At 43.7% G+C, this 19,754-nt stretch overlaps 1 protein-coding gene across 1 annotated transcript in view; it reads left to right on the top strand.

Moving 5' to 3' along the window:
* Positions 1 to 19,147, top strand: part of disc1 (DISC1 scaffold protein) — a 51,016-nt gene extending 31,869 nt beyond the window's left edge. Inside the window, exons 12-15 of the mRNA XM_080016141.1 lie at positions 5,160 to 5,397; positions 10,085 to 10,129; positions 12,927 to 13,049; positions 15,321 to 19,147. Of these exons, the coding sequence (XP_079872267.1) occupies positions 5,160 to 5,397; positions 10,085 to 10,129; positions 12,927 to 13,049; positions 15,321 to 15,533 (619 nt within the window). The 3' untranslated portion in view covers positions 15,534 to 19,147. The remainder of the gene's footprint in view (positions 1 to 5,159; positions 5,398 to 10,084; positions 10,130 to 12,926; positions 13,050 to 15,320) is intronic.
* The last annotated feature ends 607 nt before the right edge of the window (positions 19,148 to 19,754 follow it).

Below are 19,754 nucleotides of genomic sequence, written 5' to 3' on the forward strand. Positions count from 1 at the left end.
TATATATGCGTCCCAAGTTCTCACAACATTGCTTTAAAGCCTCCGCACGGTATGTGTTGTTTTTTTTCCGTGTTCATCTCAACACAATTCCCTTGTAAGAGAACAAGGGGTCATGTCAGACAGTGAGGAATGGCTTGTTGCTCAGCCAGCTGTGTCCATAGCAGAGAACCTCCCCAGACACCCAAGCAGCCACCTCCAAAACCCCACCTCTGTTTGTCTTGTCTTCTCACCTCACCCGGTAGTCGTCAGTAGGGTAGCTGTCTTATTAGCACCTCCACGCGCTGGGAGTTGCTCACGATCATGCCATGACACAATCAAGGTGAACCATTGCCGGTATCCTTTCCTGTTTTTATTATATTTTTATTTTTGGCACTCAGTTACAGTTTGGTGTTTCGTATCAGATTTTCTCCTTCTATAAAAAAAAAGCAATAACTGGAGTACCCAAGAGTGACTACTCTGTGCTCCATCAAAAAAAAGAAAAGAAAAACCCATCATCCATAATTATTTATTATGGATGATGGGTTATTATGGATAATTTTTTATTATTTAGTATTTGAATAGTTTTATTGTGCACCATTTCAGAGTTGGCTTTTTTACACAACCTATCCCCATTTACAATACACAGCCATCGTCTGCTCTACTGATTTCTAGGAACTGAAGTCATGGTTGCTGCTTTAGTTATGTGCATTGGCTAGGATCCATGTGGACAGACATTTTTTTTGGGGCGTTTTTTTCATTGGGAATATTCAGACGGTAATTCATAGAATATTGTCTTTGTTTCTGTGTGTGTGTGTAATGGGGATTGGATATCATCTCAGCGCAGTACAAACCCATTGGAGAGATACAGTATATTTCAGACCACGAGGTGGACATTGCATTTCTACAATCCTCTCTTTGTAGTGTTTTTCAGAGAGAGAGAGAGAGAGAGAGAGAGAGAGAGAGAGAGAGAGAGAGAGAGAGAGAGAGAGAGAGAGAGAGAGAGAGAGAGAGAGAGAGAGAGAGAGAGAGAGAGAGAGAGAGAGAGAGAGAGAGGTCCTGACAGTTACCGTTCCCGCCCAGGCGGCAACGGGGGAAACTGTACAGAGGAGGATGTGCCGGTGTACCTCCCGTCGCTCGTTTCTCCTCTTTCCTCCGGGCAAGCACGCCCACTAGCTGCCACTTGTCAGATGGCAGGGCGGTGGGCCACCACCAATTAACCCCTGGGGTCAGGGGGTCAGGCGGGTGGGCAACTGGGTGACATTGTCAAAGAGATTACAGAGCGGTTGACACCTCAGAATTTTCAAGGGCCAACAGGACGCGCAATGGCCGCGCAAAGGATGCTCGTAGGGATTTGACTCATTACACGGTGCAGGGAAACCCCGAGGAGAGTGATTCATATGTGGAAAAAAATATTCACACTTGTGTACCGACGCGTGTCTGCCATATGCATGCATGCCCCATCTCCAATGCAGGAGAAGATGCATAACAATTGTGATCACACTGGAAGGCTCAAAATTCAAAAACACACGTGTGTGTGTGTGTGTGTGTGTGTGTGTGTGTGTGTGTGTGTGTGTGTGTGTGTGTGTGTGTGTGTGTGTGTGTGTGTGTGTGTGTGTGTGTGTGTGTGTGTGTGTGTGTGTGCGGGGGGGGGGGAATCCATTTTTTCCCCATTATCTGTGTACCAAATGAAGGTTAGGGGAGGGCTGTGGAGCACAGCTTTGGCAGAGTGTGGAGGTTGGCAGCCTTTTCAGGGGGCGGAAAATGGAATAAAGAAGCCTCGTTCAATATTCAGGCCCTCATCAATGCCAGAGAAGAAAGGAATGCGGCGGCGGGGGAGAGACGCATTATTTTCTTATGGAATATAAGCTTTTTCAATCTATCTATAAATCAAAGAAGAAAAGAAAATAAAACTGAACTTGACTGGGGCCTCAGTTCGAGGCGGGGAAGCGTAGATTCGATGTACAATACAGCTTTTACTATTTATACTTGTTACATAGGGTAACAAGAATTGCTTGCCGTGAAGGTAAGTGTAAGTGAATATTGCTGGGTCGAAAAAGGCCTAATAGTATACTATTTAGTACGCCAAATTAACATTAAGTATGTCCAAAAGCAATACTATGCATTGAAAAGTATGCAAAAAGTACCAGGATGACTTACTGGATCCGGAGAAATATGGCAAGTGTACTACACAATGTATTGTGAAGGCAAGATGCCAGAAAGAATATAATCAACCCACAACGTGCTGAAAGGAAGTGGCATAGCTATAAGATATGATAACACTTAATCACTCAACACTTTATCCCCAGCATGTACTATATGACGTATAGTACCTACTATAGCACGTTTTTGCTAAGATGCTTAAGCGGTATGGCATTTGTCTCTTTTTTTTATGCGTTCTTTTGGGGTTTTTTGATCATAAAAAAAATGGAATGAAAGGAATCAATGAATTTGCCTCTTTTGGAAATGTCACCAGGGACCATCATTATTTTAGAGTAATTTGTTATCTAAAGGTCTCTGAAATTGAACCAAATAAAAATATGAATATTTAAAAGGTCAATGGTTACAAAGGTTAACCGTTCAAGGACTTTTTTTCTCCTGTTAGTCAAATGGATAACCTTTCCCATCTCCTCTCCAATAAAAAAAACAAAAAACACCCCATTGTAATTTGCCATCGTTGCTATTTCCTACATAAAGTGACCTTGCCACTGTCTGGCGATAATGACAAATGTACGCCCCATGAAACATACAGTATCTTAACAAGCCATTTCAAAATGAACAGAGCTTTTTTTCCAACAGTACCCTAACGCTCTTAACACCCTTGCAGCGAATATGAAAACATTTTTATTGGGCTGACTCACAGCCAATATCGTTGGGCTTTCCATGGCGACATTCGTTTTTTCAGTTTTATTATTTCTTTTTTTTTTTTTTTTTTTTTTTTTTTTTTCACTTTTTTGTTCACACTTTATTTTGGGCTCCAGCTCAGTCCCAGAATAAGAGGTTTGAGTTGCAAAACTAAAGATGAAGAGAGTTGGCTGCGTCAGAGTCTCTTTTACTCATCCTACGAGAATCCTCACTCAGGCTGAGGGGCTGCAAATTGCCGTCTTCTAAGCCTTTATGGTCTGAGATGTCAGGGAAGGGAGCGTGACTCACAGTGATGAGTAACTCCCTGAGCAGCTCAAGTGAAGGCGTAAACTCTCCGGCTTTGACCCTAACTTCAACTCCGTCTCTGTGACCCTGGAAGCGAGGCCAAGCGTCTGCATCAGCGTTTCCGTTATCCCGTAATTGCCGGTTTTTGACCAGGAAATCTTTTGAAGTCTGACATATTTAAATCTCTCCGGTCATAATGTCCGGTGAAAATTATTCCTCCCAAGCACAATTTGAATTAGTGCTGGGTGGATCATCCAGATAAAAAAAAAAGCTGATATAGATGTAAAGCTGATCTGAAAGCTTCACCTCCGACCAATCAGTTTGCTGATATAGAACTAAGCCCCCCCCCCCCCTCGTGGACAGCTTGTGCTTGTAAACACAGTAAACACGTAGCCAGCGTCTAGAACTCTGAGGAGAAGCAGAAAGATGATGTGTCGTTGGGACACATACATCCATAGTTTGGCGTTTTTTTAATATTCAAGTTCCAGCCCAAAGCAGACGGTAAATATTCATTGTGTGAAATATGTCGACGAGACGTCAACACCACAAACTTTGTTATTTATTTAAACCTACCTGTCATGTTTATTTTGTTATTGATTTGATCAAAATTTTACTTTAGTGCAATGTTAATTAAAGCGGCTGCACTTGTTACTTATTGTTCACAAACAAAAATTATTTGATTTCAAGTAGTAATATTCATAATATTTATTTATTTATTTTTAAAATAGTTTTAACTGACGGGACTTATTTTATTTTGAATATTGAATAAATAAGGTATACATCTACATGCCTTCATGATGTCATTCTCTATGAATCCCGCTTATCAATTGTTTTCAAGCTCAATAAACACAGATAACATTTGACCGGAATCTCTCCCATTTATTTGGGAAATTGAAATCTCCCAGGACACGCAGACTGGCACCAACTTTTTCGAAAGGAAACTCTGGGCTGCATTCGCTCCCATCGCTTTCTTGGTGCTACCCTGAAGACGAGCTCTCGCCTTTTTGTCCACCTCCAGCATTCGTTCGACATCTTCTTCAAGGTAGTGCTTGCCGTGCTACATCGATTTTGACAATCACCGCCATGCGTCTTTTGGGAAAATAAGTGATTTTAGTAACAGAAGTTCGAAAGTGTGAAGCTCTCGTTGAAATTGTACTTGGCAAGAAGTGCTGCGTGATGATCCATGAACACACGCCCACTCGCTGTGAAATAAAACTATTTCTTTACCCTTGTTCTGCCCCTTCACAACTCAACGACTGCAGCATTTTGACGACTAAATTTGAAGTCTCGATATCTATGCTAAGTTAGCTAGCAGTGTTGATAAGCATCGGCTCAGTTGATGAGTGCTTGCCATCACTGATGCACAAGGTTCAGTGTCGGTGTGCTGTGAAAATCGTTCCACATTCTACTTTTAATATGGAAATGAGCTCGGACTTCCAGTGAACGATGAACAAGAAGAAGAGTTTGTAAGTGGAGTTGTGAACGGGATTCTCACAACAATCATTTTATTCTGTTAAAACTATTTATTTTGATAGAATGCAAAATGCAAATCAGTCACATTCTTTACGAATTATACAGAATGCCTTGGCCGGTTTTATTTTGCCTTGGACTTTTAATGTAATTCTCAATAGTTATTTTCAGCTTGTGAATTGAAGATTAATTCGCTCGCCCACTCTTTTTGCCTGAGTGAGCCCAGACTCCCGGTTCATTTGAAACATTTGTCCGCTACGAACAAATTGTCCGCGCGTTACTGCATCACTACTTGCAGGCCGTAATAATGAGCACAGTTCTACACATTTCTGACGGTTTCAGTCGTTAACAGGATAGTGGTGTGCCGTGGGATTGTTCCACTGTAAAAAGTGTGTCGGGCAGAAAAAAAGGTCGGGAAACACTGACTTATCCGTTGGGAGCGTGGATTCAACTCAAGGCAAAGCATTAACTGGCATCACCTGGAGGTAGCCTCCATGTTTGTGAGTGAAAATGAAAGCCTCCGTATTTTATGTGACCGTGTCCTGATCTGTGCTGCTCCGTAGCTGTGGCTGTCCGGCCGTGGAGAGGGTGTGGGAGGCAGACCTGGAGGCGTGCCATCTCTTCCTGCGAGGAACCCCGAGCTACGGCGGCCCGGAGGCGGAAGATCTTCCCAATGCCGCAGCCGCCGCCGATCCCCACACCCACGGCTCCACCAAAGAAGAAGAGGACTGTGCCATGCTCACGGCTCTGGGGGGCCGCTGGTGTCCTGAAGCCAACTTACAGAACTCAGAGTTCACCAAGGTAACCTCATTATGGAAATTGGCTTGTGTGTGTTGCAAGATCCAAATTGCAAGGCTGTCGTAATTCATCTAATTCGTTGGTTCAAACCAGAATAGCAGCTCCGTGTTCACGAGAACGAGGTAAAATTTTCACTTCGTAAGCGACAACTATACTTAGTGATGAAAGGTCGACTCTTTTTTGAGAGTCGGTTCTCGACTAGCCACTCTGTAAAAAGTCAGGCTCCTTGTTCGTTTGGTTCAGTTGGTGTCAGCGGGGGAGGACCTCCAGTGACGTGTTGTTATTGTGTCTTTTCTGTAGAACTACAGAGGATGCATTATTTAGCGAATCCCGTGCATTCTAGAGGACGTAACAGTCTGGATGGTTTGAAGGTAGTAGTTTCCAGTTGTACTTCTTAAACCCCCCCGGTTCTCTTGCGTTCTGGATGAACCAAAAGGTCACCTAAATATTTATTCATACATACTACATGTACACAACGTGTAGCCAGCCTCTGCTCTAAAATGGTCAAACGGGGAGAACTCGTATTGAATTGCATGTTTTCTTGCCACCGTATGAATCATATATCACATCTGACCTAAAAAAGAAGAGGCAAAAAAAAAAAAACACACTCAAGCAAACATGTTCTATCAGTTAATTGCTGTAGTTATCTACCGTTTACACAAACCAAACTGCGAGTGAGAATAAGAGCAACCGTCATTTAGTATGTTTGCTGGGAGGTATTTCTCCGCTGGGGAGGAGTGTGGGTCAGAGAGGCCATTTTCCGTTTGGAAAGCCCGGCTTTCTTTGAGAACTGCAGTCTGCCTTGTGTGGGAGTATGGAAGAGTGTGCGTTTCCGCATGATTGCCTGCGCCTTTTTTTCTTTGTTTTTTATTTGTTTGTGGTCAATGCATACCTGTTTGTGTGTGTGTATATGCATGTTCATTCACCGGTGTGTGTGTGTGTGTGTGTGTGTGTGTGTGTGTGTGTGTGTGTGTGTGTGTGTGTGTGTGTGTGTGTGTGTGTGTGTGTGTGTGTGTGTGTGTGTGTGTGTGTGTGTGTGTGTGTGTGTGTGTGCACCATTCATCTGGTCTCACCCACAGTGATTTGAGTTCCACAGCCTCGGGGCTCTGACCCAGCTCATACGCTCACACTATAATCTACCCACACATCGTCTGGTGGTCCTGTCTGGCACATTGGAGGGAAAAAAAAGCCAGCGTGAATAAAATAAAGCAGATTGCATGCTTGCCAAAAATGTTTTTTGTTATTCTGGCGATGAGACTGTTTTTTTGGGGGGGGGGTTTTGTACCTTGATCACCAGTCAGTGTTCTAAAAACGTCATTTCCTCTCACCTCGTGATCTCTGATACGGACCAACTGGGAGGCTGCCACGAGCAAACCGTGATTGTCAGCGATCGTCGGTGGGCCCTGGCCAATTTGGCGCCCGAGGCGAGATCCAGACAAGCGGCCCTCCCCCCTTCCTCCTTCCGGGACAGGAGTGGGTGTGGAACTCTGGATTCAATGCATATGATTCATTCAAATACTGAGTAGCCTGGTTTGAAATACCGGGTTGTCAATCAAAACACTGGATTTACATCCATTTTAACGGAAATCTGATTATTTTTCAGACATTCAATCAATTCAATTAGACAATTAAAAATCCAATGATTAGTCTCTGAATTGTGGGTCATTGAGCAACATTCATGAGGTCTGTAGAGAATGAGAGAACAATGACAACAAATTATAGAAGGCACAGCTCAGATATTTTGGTAAAATCCATACAATAATTCAACATGGATTTGATATTCTCCAATAGTGACGTTGAAATTTAGAAAGTGCTCTGGTTTCCGATACGACTTGAACGCAGCGCTATTGCCAGGGTTTAATCTCTCGCTATTTTTGAAGCAAACTCTATAATTAATTGTCCACTAAGTCAAGATCAAGTCACATCTTGTGCATTCTTCTTCTCGAGAGAAGGTGAGAGTCAAAATATTGCACAGATTTTCTTTCTCTACCTTTCCACAAGGTGAAGTGATGTCTCCATACCTTTATATTCTCAACGCCTCTCCTTTTGCTCCTATATTGCGTGTTGGCATTTGACATTTATCTGACGTGTTACATTTACCTCTTCATTATCTCTCTGATCTGGTTTTCTACTTCGTCGCTCCGGGCCCTTCTTGTGATGGTCCAGTTTTTTCAATACGAGGCTAATGTTGCAACGTCATAACGTTATATGTTTTTTGCGAGGTGTCACTAATAAAAGGAGGAATATTTTTATGTTGATAATAATTATGATGTAGCGGAACATCAAATCCCTGTCCTGGAAGAAGGACAGATGTGCTCCCACGGGAAGTGATACCTGCTGTTCCTCCAGAAGAGAGGCTCAAGTGTGTCTAATCTACCTCCCGCTGCCCTTCCTCTATTCTACCTCTGTAATCCAGCCCCCTCTACTGTAGCTCTAGGCTTCCTCCCTCTGCTCTACCTCTGCTGTACTCTACCTCTACGCCAACTTATAAGTTGGCCTATGTTGCCTTTCTGCCGAGACCCACCAGTGTCGAGGATGCTTCACATAATTGCACATTTTTTTCTGCCGTCTGCAGAAATTCCATATTTGTATATATCCTAGAATCTTTTAAGCTTTTGTCCTTTCTGATCGTCCTGCCATCGCCACCGCTGCTTAATTTACACTTGTACTTGACATGTACTAGGTATAAAGCTGGGGATCGACACTTAATGTTATGGTATTGAGCATATTAGAGCCGCTGTATCAAAATATTCTCTGGTGTTCCAAAGCAACTTTCAATGGCAAAATAGGAAATCAAACTAACCCTAACTAACCCTAACCCGAGCTCTTAAGACTCACTTAGTAGTAAATCTGTCATTTAATTTTATTTTGGTTTGAAAGGGATTCTTTTTAAAGCCTTTAGTGCTTTTTACTTGAAAGTCACTACTTTTATGACATTTAAATTGATAATTTCAGTACAAAAAAAAGTCGAAAGAATTGGTATTGGAAAAATAATTATTTAGGAACTGAAGTCAATACTGAATTATCAGTTGACACCTGACAGTAGTGATATTGAAATGTTTTTGTTTTTTTACCCAGTACCCAGCTCTAAACACACGTGTGTGGCATGCAGTCTTGCTTGGTGCTACGTTCTGACCTGCATGAATCTCTTGTCTACTTCCCTCTTTGTTTTTTCTCTTCCTCTCGTCTTCCCTCTTAAAGCCTGGCATCTCCTCCTAACACATCTCCAGGAAGTAAAAGGTGAGACAGTGTGAGATTCCCCTGTCCTCCATCTCCTCATCCCTGTGCTTACTGAACAACCAGAGCCACATCACACATTGTGGGGTGTCATTCCCAAAAGAAGGAAGTAGTTGGGACAATCTTATGTATATATTTATTTTTTAATTACCAACATGGTCTCTCTTCCTTTGTCATCCATTTTGCGTTATGTCTTGAGTCAATGTGACGATTTACAATTTACAGTGTTGGTGGTAATTAAAAAATAACTATGGAACTACATTGCGTGTACAATATTATTCATACCGTGCATTTGGAAAATATTCAGAACTTCTGTTCTTTTGTAAATATGATTTTTTTTTTGATACATTTGCAAAAATTCTAAAATCCTGTTTTCACTTGTCATTGGTATTGTGTATAGATTGATGAGGGAAAAATGTATATATAATTTTAGAATAAGGTCTGAATACTTTCAGAATCCACTGTATATAATTTGATTTTATATTATAAAATTATTAATAAATTATATTATGTATTATTTTTATATAATATAATTTTTTTTTAATATTATATAGAGATATTGTTTTCTATGTGTATCCTTTATATATACTTCTTATATTCTATATATTCTATTTGTATGCTATATATATATATATATGTATATATATATATATATATATATATATATATATATATATATATATATATATGTACTGTATATATATAAATAAAGGATACAAATATAAAACACTGTCATATTTAAAGCATTCATTCTTTGGATAATTTAGTCTTGGCATTAAACTCACCACTGACAATTTCAACGTCATCCATGAATTCCGTTTGGTTTTATACATTTAAACTTCCTCTTTGGTCTTGAATCCAAAAAAACTGAAAACAGTAGTTTTTACAAAAACAACACTGCCGGAATCCACTGATGAAATCCACAAATATAGATCTCGTTGGGTGGGGGGGGCGCAATTGAATAATTAAATTGAGTTGTCTGAGCGGTGCAGGTCAAAGACGGCCGCTGGCCGTACTTGAAGACCATCGTCTTCGGCCGACATGGCAGGACAGCCTGACATCGAAGGCCAAGGTTGCACGATTTCCAGGAAAAAAAAATAAATAAATAAAAATCATCATTATTCAAACTTTGTTAATTATTTGTTTCGGCTTGGCTGTTTTGTGTACTAGCCCCGAAGCCACAAAAGTATGTTGGCCTCCAATAGGTACAGTAATTACTTTCTTGTTTTGCATAGAATGCGCAATTACACATTCTGAATATTAACAAAGGGACCTACAGATGAGCTTGTTAATCTGTTTTCTCCTTGTCAGTTTTGCTGATGAATAATTACAACCTTTTCTCATTACTGTGACGATGCACACGGCACACAGCCGACGTAATTGCATTTTCAATAATTCATGGCGGGGTCAGGTTTAAGGCTGCGCTTCAACAAATGTTTCTGTTTGGTTGCAGAAACTGGAGGAGTTTCTGTTCTGCATGGAGGAGAACCACGCAGAGGTAACGTCCGCTCCCAACACTGACAACAATGCCTGTTCTGGGGATTTGAATCTTGTCGATAATACTGAAGTACAGGAATAAATGGAATAGAATAAGAGTGGGATTACAGTGTACTGAACACCGAGTCCCTAATCTGACCACATCCTCCCGGCGGCTACGCACGGTTCGGCTGCCGAGCTCCACAGCGCCGATCGGAGCGATCTCCTCCCCTGTGTTTTTATTCGAGATGTATTTCATTTACTCCGTTTCCTGCTGATGCGGAGCAGATCACAGATCGCTTCCCCGGACCGGTGGTTGGGAACCTCGGCACTAGAGGACCTTCCAACTCTGCCGGCGATGGTTCGGCGGCTCCGGGGCCCTCGCACCTCGGCTCGAAGTCGCGGATGAGATCTTTAAGTCTGGACCCCTGCGGGATGTTAATCGACCGCATATCTTTGCCGATAAAACGGGCCGATTTATCTGTAATCGCTGTTGGGCTGGGCGGTTGGCAATCCTCGCGATGACACAGGAGGCAAGAAATCGGTTGACCATGGCTGATTTCGCCACGGTGTTGACGGGAATCCAGATCATTTCCGCCCGGCGCTTTACAAATTATTGTTCATCACGTGTGAATTTATTTGCTAAGTTTTATTATCGTAAAAAATTATAATCAATTTGTCATTCATAAAGTAAATACACAATCGAATGGCAATTTCAGCATTCAAATACTGTTATTTATTTTAATATTGGAATTCCATTAGAATTTCCTCCCTGCTGCCCTACTTTACATAGGGAGGCTCATCATGTGGTTCCTCTTTAATTGTCACCGTTTAACGTTAAACATACCAAAGCTGCTACGGCAATTGCAAAAAGAAGTGAGTTTCCCATTTTCCAAAAGTAGGTTTAACATTTGGCTGCATTTAAGAACAGTGAGAAGCTGCAGCAGAGGGGAAACTGCTTTCTCTTTTCAACCTTTTGTTGCCACGTTATCCGGTGACAGGGTTCAACCGTAGAGTGTCTAATATGCCAAATTCAATTTCTGTTGGAAGCGTATCAACCTGAACTACGGCGCTCAGAAGGACGAACAGGAAGTGAAGCGAAGGTAACAGCATCGGTATGAAGAAAACACGGTATAGGCGCGCAGTAGTCTGTGCTGCGATCATTCTGGAAGGCTGTCGGGAGAGGAAGTATTCCCCCTTCGCGACTGAGCTTGTGATGCTCTTCCCAACAACTTTTAAGTAAATGATTTCTACTTAAACTGCAGTCTAGCCGCTCTTCTGCCACAATGGAGATTGATTGCTGTGTGAGAGCGTGCGTGCGTTTCTTCACGGCCGCTCTCTTTTATCTCGCCCCCCTACATGTTGTCCTTTTATCCTTTCAGTGTCCTTACAGCTCATATCGACTGTCACGAGCAGGGAAATTTATGTCGTACTTAAACTGTGAAACCTCTGGGTATTACAAATCATCTAATGATGAACCCACAGCTGTCACTAAACGTCGGCGCCTTCTCCAAACCCGTTACCTAATGTTGAAGGTACATTTACACAGACGTGTACAAAGAATTTGTTCTGGCGAGGTGTGGCGTGTTTCTTTACGGGCAATTAGCATAGAAACAATAGACAAATAACACAAAAGTACAAAAAAATAGAAAACAAATATATAAAAATATACAAAAGGTGATACTATGTAATACAGGTAGAGCGGGGTCATCCGGTAATCTGAAGCTGCGGGTTCAATCCCCGATTCCCGGCTCCTCATGATAGCATGCTGTAGTGTCCTCAAGCAAGACACTTGACCCCTGACCCCTGACCCCTGACCGCTGCATCTGCTCAACGATGATGCAAGGATGTACTATGCACAGGATCATTTACTGTTATCGGTATATAGGGTATAAATGATAAATGTGAATTATTCTTACATAGTACAGTAACCATCTTATGACCGTATGTACAATGTGATGCCAGTGTTATGGCACGTATATATTATTGCACAAGTTGTGTGAATGTGTGCGTATGTGAGTGAGTTGCATTATACATTGTCAGCGTCCTCCTACTCACCGCCTGCTTAAATCACCATTCTTTAAACGACTATTGAACTACCAAATTATTTTAGCCAATAGCAGCAGCTCTAATAAACACTTGTCAACAGCGGTTACAGTTTCACCATTATCACCGCCGCGTTGCGAGCCAGAAGTATCCGAGAGAAGGCCTATTATCGCGTCGCTTGACTCTCAAATTAACGAATACGGTTTCGTTTTTTTTCTCAAGCCAAGGATGCGCACAAAGCTGCTAATTGAATGAGGTTTCTGGATTCATTTTTAGTGATGTGGAGAAAGTCCCTTCAAAAAGAGGGTTATATTGTCGAAACCCACTCCTACGGTGTCTAAATTTGCCAACGACTCCCTGAGTGAGGCACCCAGCCGGAACCCCTCCAAGGCTCATTGAATATGTAAATGATGTCGGTTTTCTTTCCTTGGAAGGACTGCTGTTATTTTTTCCTGTGTTCCGTGTTGTTAGTGCCTATTAAAAGAGCCCCACAGGGCTGGTCTCATTCTTATTGGTCTATAAGGAGCTAATGTTTTATTCTTTCAGCTATTAAACAGGCTTCGAGGCTTTGTGGAGATGCACGTTTGCGTTTGTGTTTACGTTGGCGTGTTCCCTTATACATACGTGTGGAAAATGAGACATACCATGAGTACCTACTAGTTGGTGTTCTGGCAAAATGGCCGCCCATTCGAGTAGATGTGTCCACGTTGTTTTTTGTTTTTTTTGGTAACTTTCTTCCCATCATCTCTCCCCCTTTCCCCCTCGCCCCTCAGGACGGGGGCAGCGAGGCTGGGGTCCTGGACCTCACCGAGCACTGCGAGCTGATCGGCGATCGACTGATGACTTTGGAGGACGAGCTGCAGACGGCCGTGTTCAACCGGGATCAGGCCCTCACCCATATCCTTGGCAAAGCGGGGTCCGAGTAAATACACCTGGTACAGGAAGCAAGACCCACGTGTGTGTGTGTGTGTGTGTGTGTGTGTGTGGGGGGGGGGGGGGGGGGGGGGAGTGTGTGTGTGTGTGTGTGTCCATCCATCTCGGGGACCTAGTTTCTTAAGCACTGTGCCAGGTTGACTAATGCTACTTCCCCGGGAGTTGGAGAAACTTGTCTTATCGGACATTGTGGCTCCTTTCTGGGGGAAGGGAATTACAGATAAACAGGAGAGATAGACCGCATCTATCTGTCTTTCTCTAATTCTCTCTCGCTCTCCGCTGTCCCTTTTCCGTCCCCCTTTGTCCCCCGTCTGGCGGTTGACATACCCGGGATGGCAGAAAAATGGAAGCGGTGGACATCCAAGCAAGGTTATTAGAGAGCTGTCGATGCGTGTTGCCAGTCACCACAGGGCTGAGATTAAGGGAGGGAGACAGGGGCCAGCGCCGGTGCCGATAGTGGAATGTCACCGCAATGACTTCGCTCCCATCACAACTTAATGCCCCCCCCTCCAGGCGGTGGATATGGCTTCGGAGGAAATTGCAATATCCATGATAATGACTCAAATGAAACCGTTGGAGCTGATTAGGGGTCACAATACATCATTTTCCCTGCTAATTACAGAGCTGATTGGAAATAGATTAGTGTGGCTTTGCCTTCACTTTTTTTCCCTCTTCCCGAGCCCCCGACACCAAGAGGGGCGGGTGGGTGGGGTGGGGCAAAAGGTAACGGCCCCCCAGACAACATGTCTCCCAATGGATGCCGTAAGTCATCTCTCACCGGGCGGAGGCAGAGAGATGCAGAAATACATTCGGCAGTAACAAACAGGATTATCTTTGCTCTTTTTTCTTTTTGCTGGTGCAGAGAGGGGCTGCCTGGCGTAAAGCCCTTCCCCCAAGTCTGCCTAAAATGCCCGTGTGGTTTCATCCGTGTCGCCTGATTGGCTGATCTGGTGCATTTCCTGCCGGGGTGTCAGGAGTCTAGAAGGGCTGGGATGGACAACAGTTGGCCGTCTCCCAGGGCGCCCTTCTGTTCCGTCCACTTCCAGTGTCATTCAACTCTGTGGGCGGGGTTTTCAAGTGTGGTTATGTAAGAAAAAAAACATTAGTCTGTTTGTGTGTGTGTGTGTGTGTGTGTGTGTGTGTGTGTGTGTGTGCACGCATGTGTGTGTTTTCCTTTCCAGAGTACTCAAAAAGAGAGAAAGAAAAAGTTATGATCTGCCCCGGGATCTGTTGGTGGTTGCCACAGATTGACGTGAACTCTCTCAGACCGTTTGACCCGTGCGGATTTAAAAGCCTTTTTCTTTTTGCCTCCTGAAGTATTCATGGCTCGGTTAATTATGAATGAGGACAATCTGTGTCGGTGCGCGGAGCGAAACGAAGCCGCCGAGCCCCATCTGCCGTCAAAGGCGTCCCCTTTGATTCGCCACTTAAGCCGGACACTCGGCGCGATTAATTGGAGTCTCCGAGCAGGTTAAACAACCCCCCCCCCTAATGAGAGCCGCTATCCCGTCTCACTGAGGGCCCCCGTAAATAATTTAGCTGGGCGGTCTGTTTGGCCCGAGCTCCTCCCGCCCGCGACCAGGCCTCACAGACGAGCTGAGCTCATGAATAGCGATTCGGAGGAGGTTAAATTGAGTATGACTCGATGATCCGGGCTAGTGATGCACGCTGAACGGCCCGGACGGCGGGAAGATTCATGTCTTCATCACCCCCCCCCCCCCCCCCCCGCGCTGTCATCATTAACCGCCAAAGACCACAACCATCGCATTTGATTGATTTATTTATTTATTTTCTGTCCCTGGTGCTCGCCCGCTGGCCCGGGCCGGTGTGATCAACATGTTGATGCGGCTGCGGCGGCGGAACAAGACGGTCAGAGACGATCCTTTCAAGTTTCAAAGTTTCATTTGTCAATGTCGACGATTGACACTGACGACGGCAAGTGTCCCGTCAACACTGGAATGTTTACTCCTCAGGCAAGTTCTCAATTGTGCAGAGAAACCGTAGCAAGCCGAAGTGGCTACGACCATGCGAACGTCCAATAAAGTTGAAAAGAAAACGTGCGAAAATGAAAAAAATATTGACAAAAATTTGGTTTAAAAAAAAAAACAAAAAAAAAACGAAAGTTAAATTTTACCAAATCTGGGGTAAATTAGCGTGTAAATTCAAAATGTTTTTGTTTATTGTTAATAAGAAATAATAAAAAAAAAAAAGATCCTTAACCCCCTGCTGCTGCACAGTCTTTGGAGAAGGAGGTGCGGGAGGTGAAGGCCACTCTGCAGACCATGCTGGCACAGCTGAGAGAGGAAGAAGAGGCGGAGGAGGCGGAGGAGGAGGAGGAGGAGGGCGGGATTGGGGTGCGAGACGTCAACCTCGCGGAAAATGGGATCGAGGAGGAGGAGGAGGATGAAGATGAAGACCAGTATTTCAGTGACAGCTGGGACATTTGACATATAGGTTTTTTTTTTCCATGACCTCAGCCACAGACAGACTGGGTTCCTCCAGCGTCTGGACCCCTTCATCGCTCCCATGGGACCCCCGCATCCCTTTACTGTAGGCCGGCCCTCTGGCTGTTATCTCACCAGCCTTTGCGGTGAATTTTGCAGTTGGAGGAAAATAAATAAAATATGAAATCTTTGCAGCGATTATACCCCCAAAAAAGAAGCAGTCTATTTATAAATATAATTTCTGACAGACAACTTTTAGATTTACTTTAAAATGTACTTTAAAATAGTTATTTATTTTTCGTTTGAGGTTGGTGTATGGGCTCCGATGCTCATCGCTCCCAGCGAGGGTACAACAAACAGTCGTGGGAATAAATAGAAGAGCGACGAGCTTAAGTCCCCCAATGGATAGAAGAGTAGAGCCCGACAGGTGGAGGCAGGGGAGGTGGAGGGAGCGTAGCAACACAGGCAGCAAAGCAGGTAGGGCAGGAGGGATTGGCTGCTTAAATTGTCCCGCCCATATAAGGACGTGGAAGCGTGTGGCGCTGTCAAGTTGTCTGACAGAACTTGCTCCGCCTCATACAGTATAATTAAGATGGAGACACTTTGAGGTCACGTTTTGTAGATATCAAATATCTTTGCAGCCCAACTTTAACAAAGGAAAGCTATGCCCTTTATGTAGCCGAGTTGAAAAAATGTGCGTTCTTTTATTTATCTGGGTTCTTCTTGTGGTTGCCTTATTTCATACTTTATATTTGAACATTTTCACTGAGTGGACAATCTTTAACTCTTTTACAGTTTTGCACAGAAAGAGAAGATTGCAATTTTAAACCTAAGCCTAGATGTCACCTCTTTCTTTTTATTTTTTTTTGTGACTTCATACGATTGGACGTGACGCGTGGTCCGTTTTTGTCCATGAGATTCACTCTTCATCGTGGTGCAGCCGAGCCGACTCGAGCGCTTTTTTGAGTTTGGCTTCTGAAGGAAGCAACATAAAATATTTCTTCCTTGTTTCATATGAAGGCTACTATACTATACTATGTGTGGGTGCTGTATGTGTAACTGCTGTTTGTTTTTGTATCAGAAGAGCACTTTGTAGTTTATATGTGAAGGATTTTTTTATGAACTATTATCGAATGTTTGTGTTTTAGCCATTCCAACCAGGTTTCAAGGTGAACGTTGTTTTAACCTGTGTCTCGCCTGTTCTCAACTACTCTTAACCTTACGTACAACTTGAAACCACTGTGTACCGAACTTTGTATTTATTCATTTTAACGTCTCATTAATTACAGCGTCTTCCAATCGACCTAATATGTGTTTTTTTTATTCATAGGGATTGACGATGATAAAAATGTATTGTTGTTATTGTTTGTGGTGCTCTGGGCCGGTAACCATTCTAAAGCCACCAGCACTACTATTTAAAGCCTCTGGCCGCTTGTTTGTTTATATTATTTTAACATGAAATATTTTTTCTCCTAATGTAACAGCTGTCACTGTATATAAGTGGTCAATGATGGTTAGAATTATTATAAACAAAAAATTTGACCATTATCAAAAACATTTTGACCGCTGTTCTTAGTCTCTAACCTCAACTACATTTATGGGACCCTTATTAACTATGCAGTTCTGATTTCAATCAGTTTGGCATATTTAGCTGAAATTATAATCCCTATTTTTTCTTTACCCTGCCCGTACTGCGGTGATTCTTCTTCACCTGAAAGTTTTAGCACAGGAACATTTCTGTTACTTGGGCTCTTGGATTGTACTGCCCCACCAGGCCAGCTCAAAGCTTCATCAAATGTCCCAGCCCCAGTCCTGATATTCAGTGACAACCTGTTTTTCTGTATTTCTTCCGCTCCTGGAGAATATCACGTAGAGCGATAACGTGTGTGCGTGCATGTAAGCCCTGGAGGGGATACACAGCCTTCTATTGTTATCTAACCTTGACAATGACAGCGTAGCTTACAGCAAGGTACCTGTTTGACAACAAAAAAAAATTAGCCCTGCAGGGTAGATATATTTCTTTGGCTGTGTCTTTGTGTGACGCTGGCCTGTGTATTCTATGACCCCCTGGGGCCCGGGGCGGGGCTCCTCAAATGGGCCCTTCTGGAGTCCCCCTGCTCAGTGTTGTAAACACCCGCAAATGTTTGGTGGTTCCCCCTTTGCTAATCAATAGCTCCTTCTCGCTCCAACCACCTGCTTCCAAAAACCACCTGCCAGAGCAGGGAGCCTTCCACATCTATCAGGTTCAGACAGTGTGTACACGCAGAACCTGGCACACACTCACACACACACACACACCAGCCTGCCAAACACCCCTGTCTCGTAATTAAATCTGGGTTTGCACCACACCGTACCCCGCATGGCAGTTTTGTTTGTGTAAAAAAAGGCCCAGCTGTTTTTTTTGTCATTTGGGGGGTGGGGCACAAATACAACGGATTGGGTTGCTTTCTGTCGTAAAACCATCACTTCTTAGTCAAGTAAAATGTAGTCCACAGCCCCGTGTCTTGTTCTTAAAGGACCAAGCGTAACCCATCATTGTGTCGTAAATATGGCAATACTCATGAAACTTAACGGAAGCGATGGCTTCAAAATTCATCCAATCAATTTATCCAATCTCCTGCAGGTGTTGCCCATGCAAGCACTAGGGAAGGAACCTCAACGCTCAGAAAAGGGCCAGATCGGCGTTTCGTCTGGATGTGTTTACGTGGGTCGCTCGGGCGTAGTTATAATGTTTGACAGGAACAGATACGAGCCCTGTGGTAGAGGCATAGATTAATATATAATTGTGTGCACAATCTCATCCTCACTGTACCAATACACCCAAACACTCATGAATGCAAATGGAAGGTTTTGTATTCATGTATTTCACAGCCCCGGTGTTTATGTGTCGAAAGCCGACACCTCGGTAATTTGTGAGTGATAGGGTGCCGGTTCTCGCTATCCAGCCGAACCTCACAAGATGCTTTTGACAGAGATAGACATAACGACTTGCTTTGAAGTGCCCTTTTATCTGTCCGTTTCGCAGGGGCCTGATTTATATTCATTGCGGCCCTGTAATGGGGATTGAAGTGATGAGTAATGTCAACCGGGGGATTAATTAGGGAGGAAATTCCCCTCCGAATGAATCAGCGTCTCAAACCAAGTCGTCGCCCTCCGCGGCGCGATCTACGTCCAAATCTGAAATCCGGATACCTGGAGAGAGAAAGCGAGCGGGAAAAGGAAAGCGGCCGCCGCCATCCTTTTTCTCCACGCCCCGATCTCAACATCGAAAATCACACCTAATTATCCGCGCTGCGCAGGGCGGTGGGAGTGACGGCGGTCTCTGCAGGAACAGGACTCATTTTCCCCACGTTTACGGTTGTGTGAGAAATTGCAGGATACAAGGGGATTGTGGTGTGGGGATGGTGTGGTTTGAGCAGCCACACCTGACCTGGATCTAGGTCATTAGGGACCCAGGATCAGAGTGGCTGTACACCTGTTGATCGTTGGTTGGTCTAACGGGCAACAGGTTAAAACACCCATCCTCACACACACTCATGAGAGGAGCCCTGTGTCCATCTGCTCCGGGGCTTGTTCTATCACACTCCCTCTCCATAATAAACTTGTGTTTTTTACAACCCTGTCTTCTGTGTCTCTGTGCCGGAGGTCCCTGAACACTCCACTTTGGTGGCGGGTTGTAGGCGAAACTGCCACAGGGATCTTCTTCAAGTTCAGCTGGAAATATAAAATTTTCTTACTGTCCCCTTTGAGAAATTATTCATAGAGAATAGAATGTTCTTTTGTACGAGTGCATTGGAGTAGGGATAAAAGGGATGCGTATTGAAAGTGGCAATAGTTTTTCTATGTAAAATAATCAAATCCATTTAACCAACACGCCCTCTCAGAGGATATGTTTGCTGTATTTCAACCCAGGTTCCCATCAGTTATAACTTCATACTGTAGCACAACCATGTTGAAAGCTTGATTTAAAATGCCTTTTAGTGATTGTTGCAGTCAAAAAGCATGACATTAGTTACAGGTGCTGTAAACAGATGGATGTGTGGGTCGGTAGATGGATGGATGGATGGAACAGAAACTATGTATAAACCCAAAATGTCGAACCGCTTTCTGTGTCCATGCGGCCATTTTATTTTGCCACAGGAATTTCCACAGATCTTTGTGACTAGTTTTTATCCGCCACAGGCTATCGAACGCCTCTGAGCTCATTTTTCAAACTGCAGAGAC

The sequence above is a fragment of the Zeus faber genome, assembly GCF_960531495.2.
Source record: "Zeus faber genome assembly, chromosome: 16".
Taxonomy (NCBI): Eukaryota; Metazoa; Chordata; class Actinopteri; order Zeiformes; family Zeidae; genus Zeus; species Zeus faber.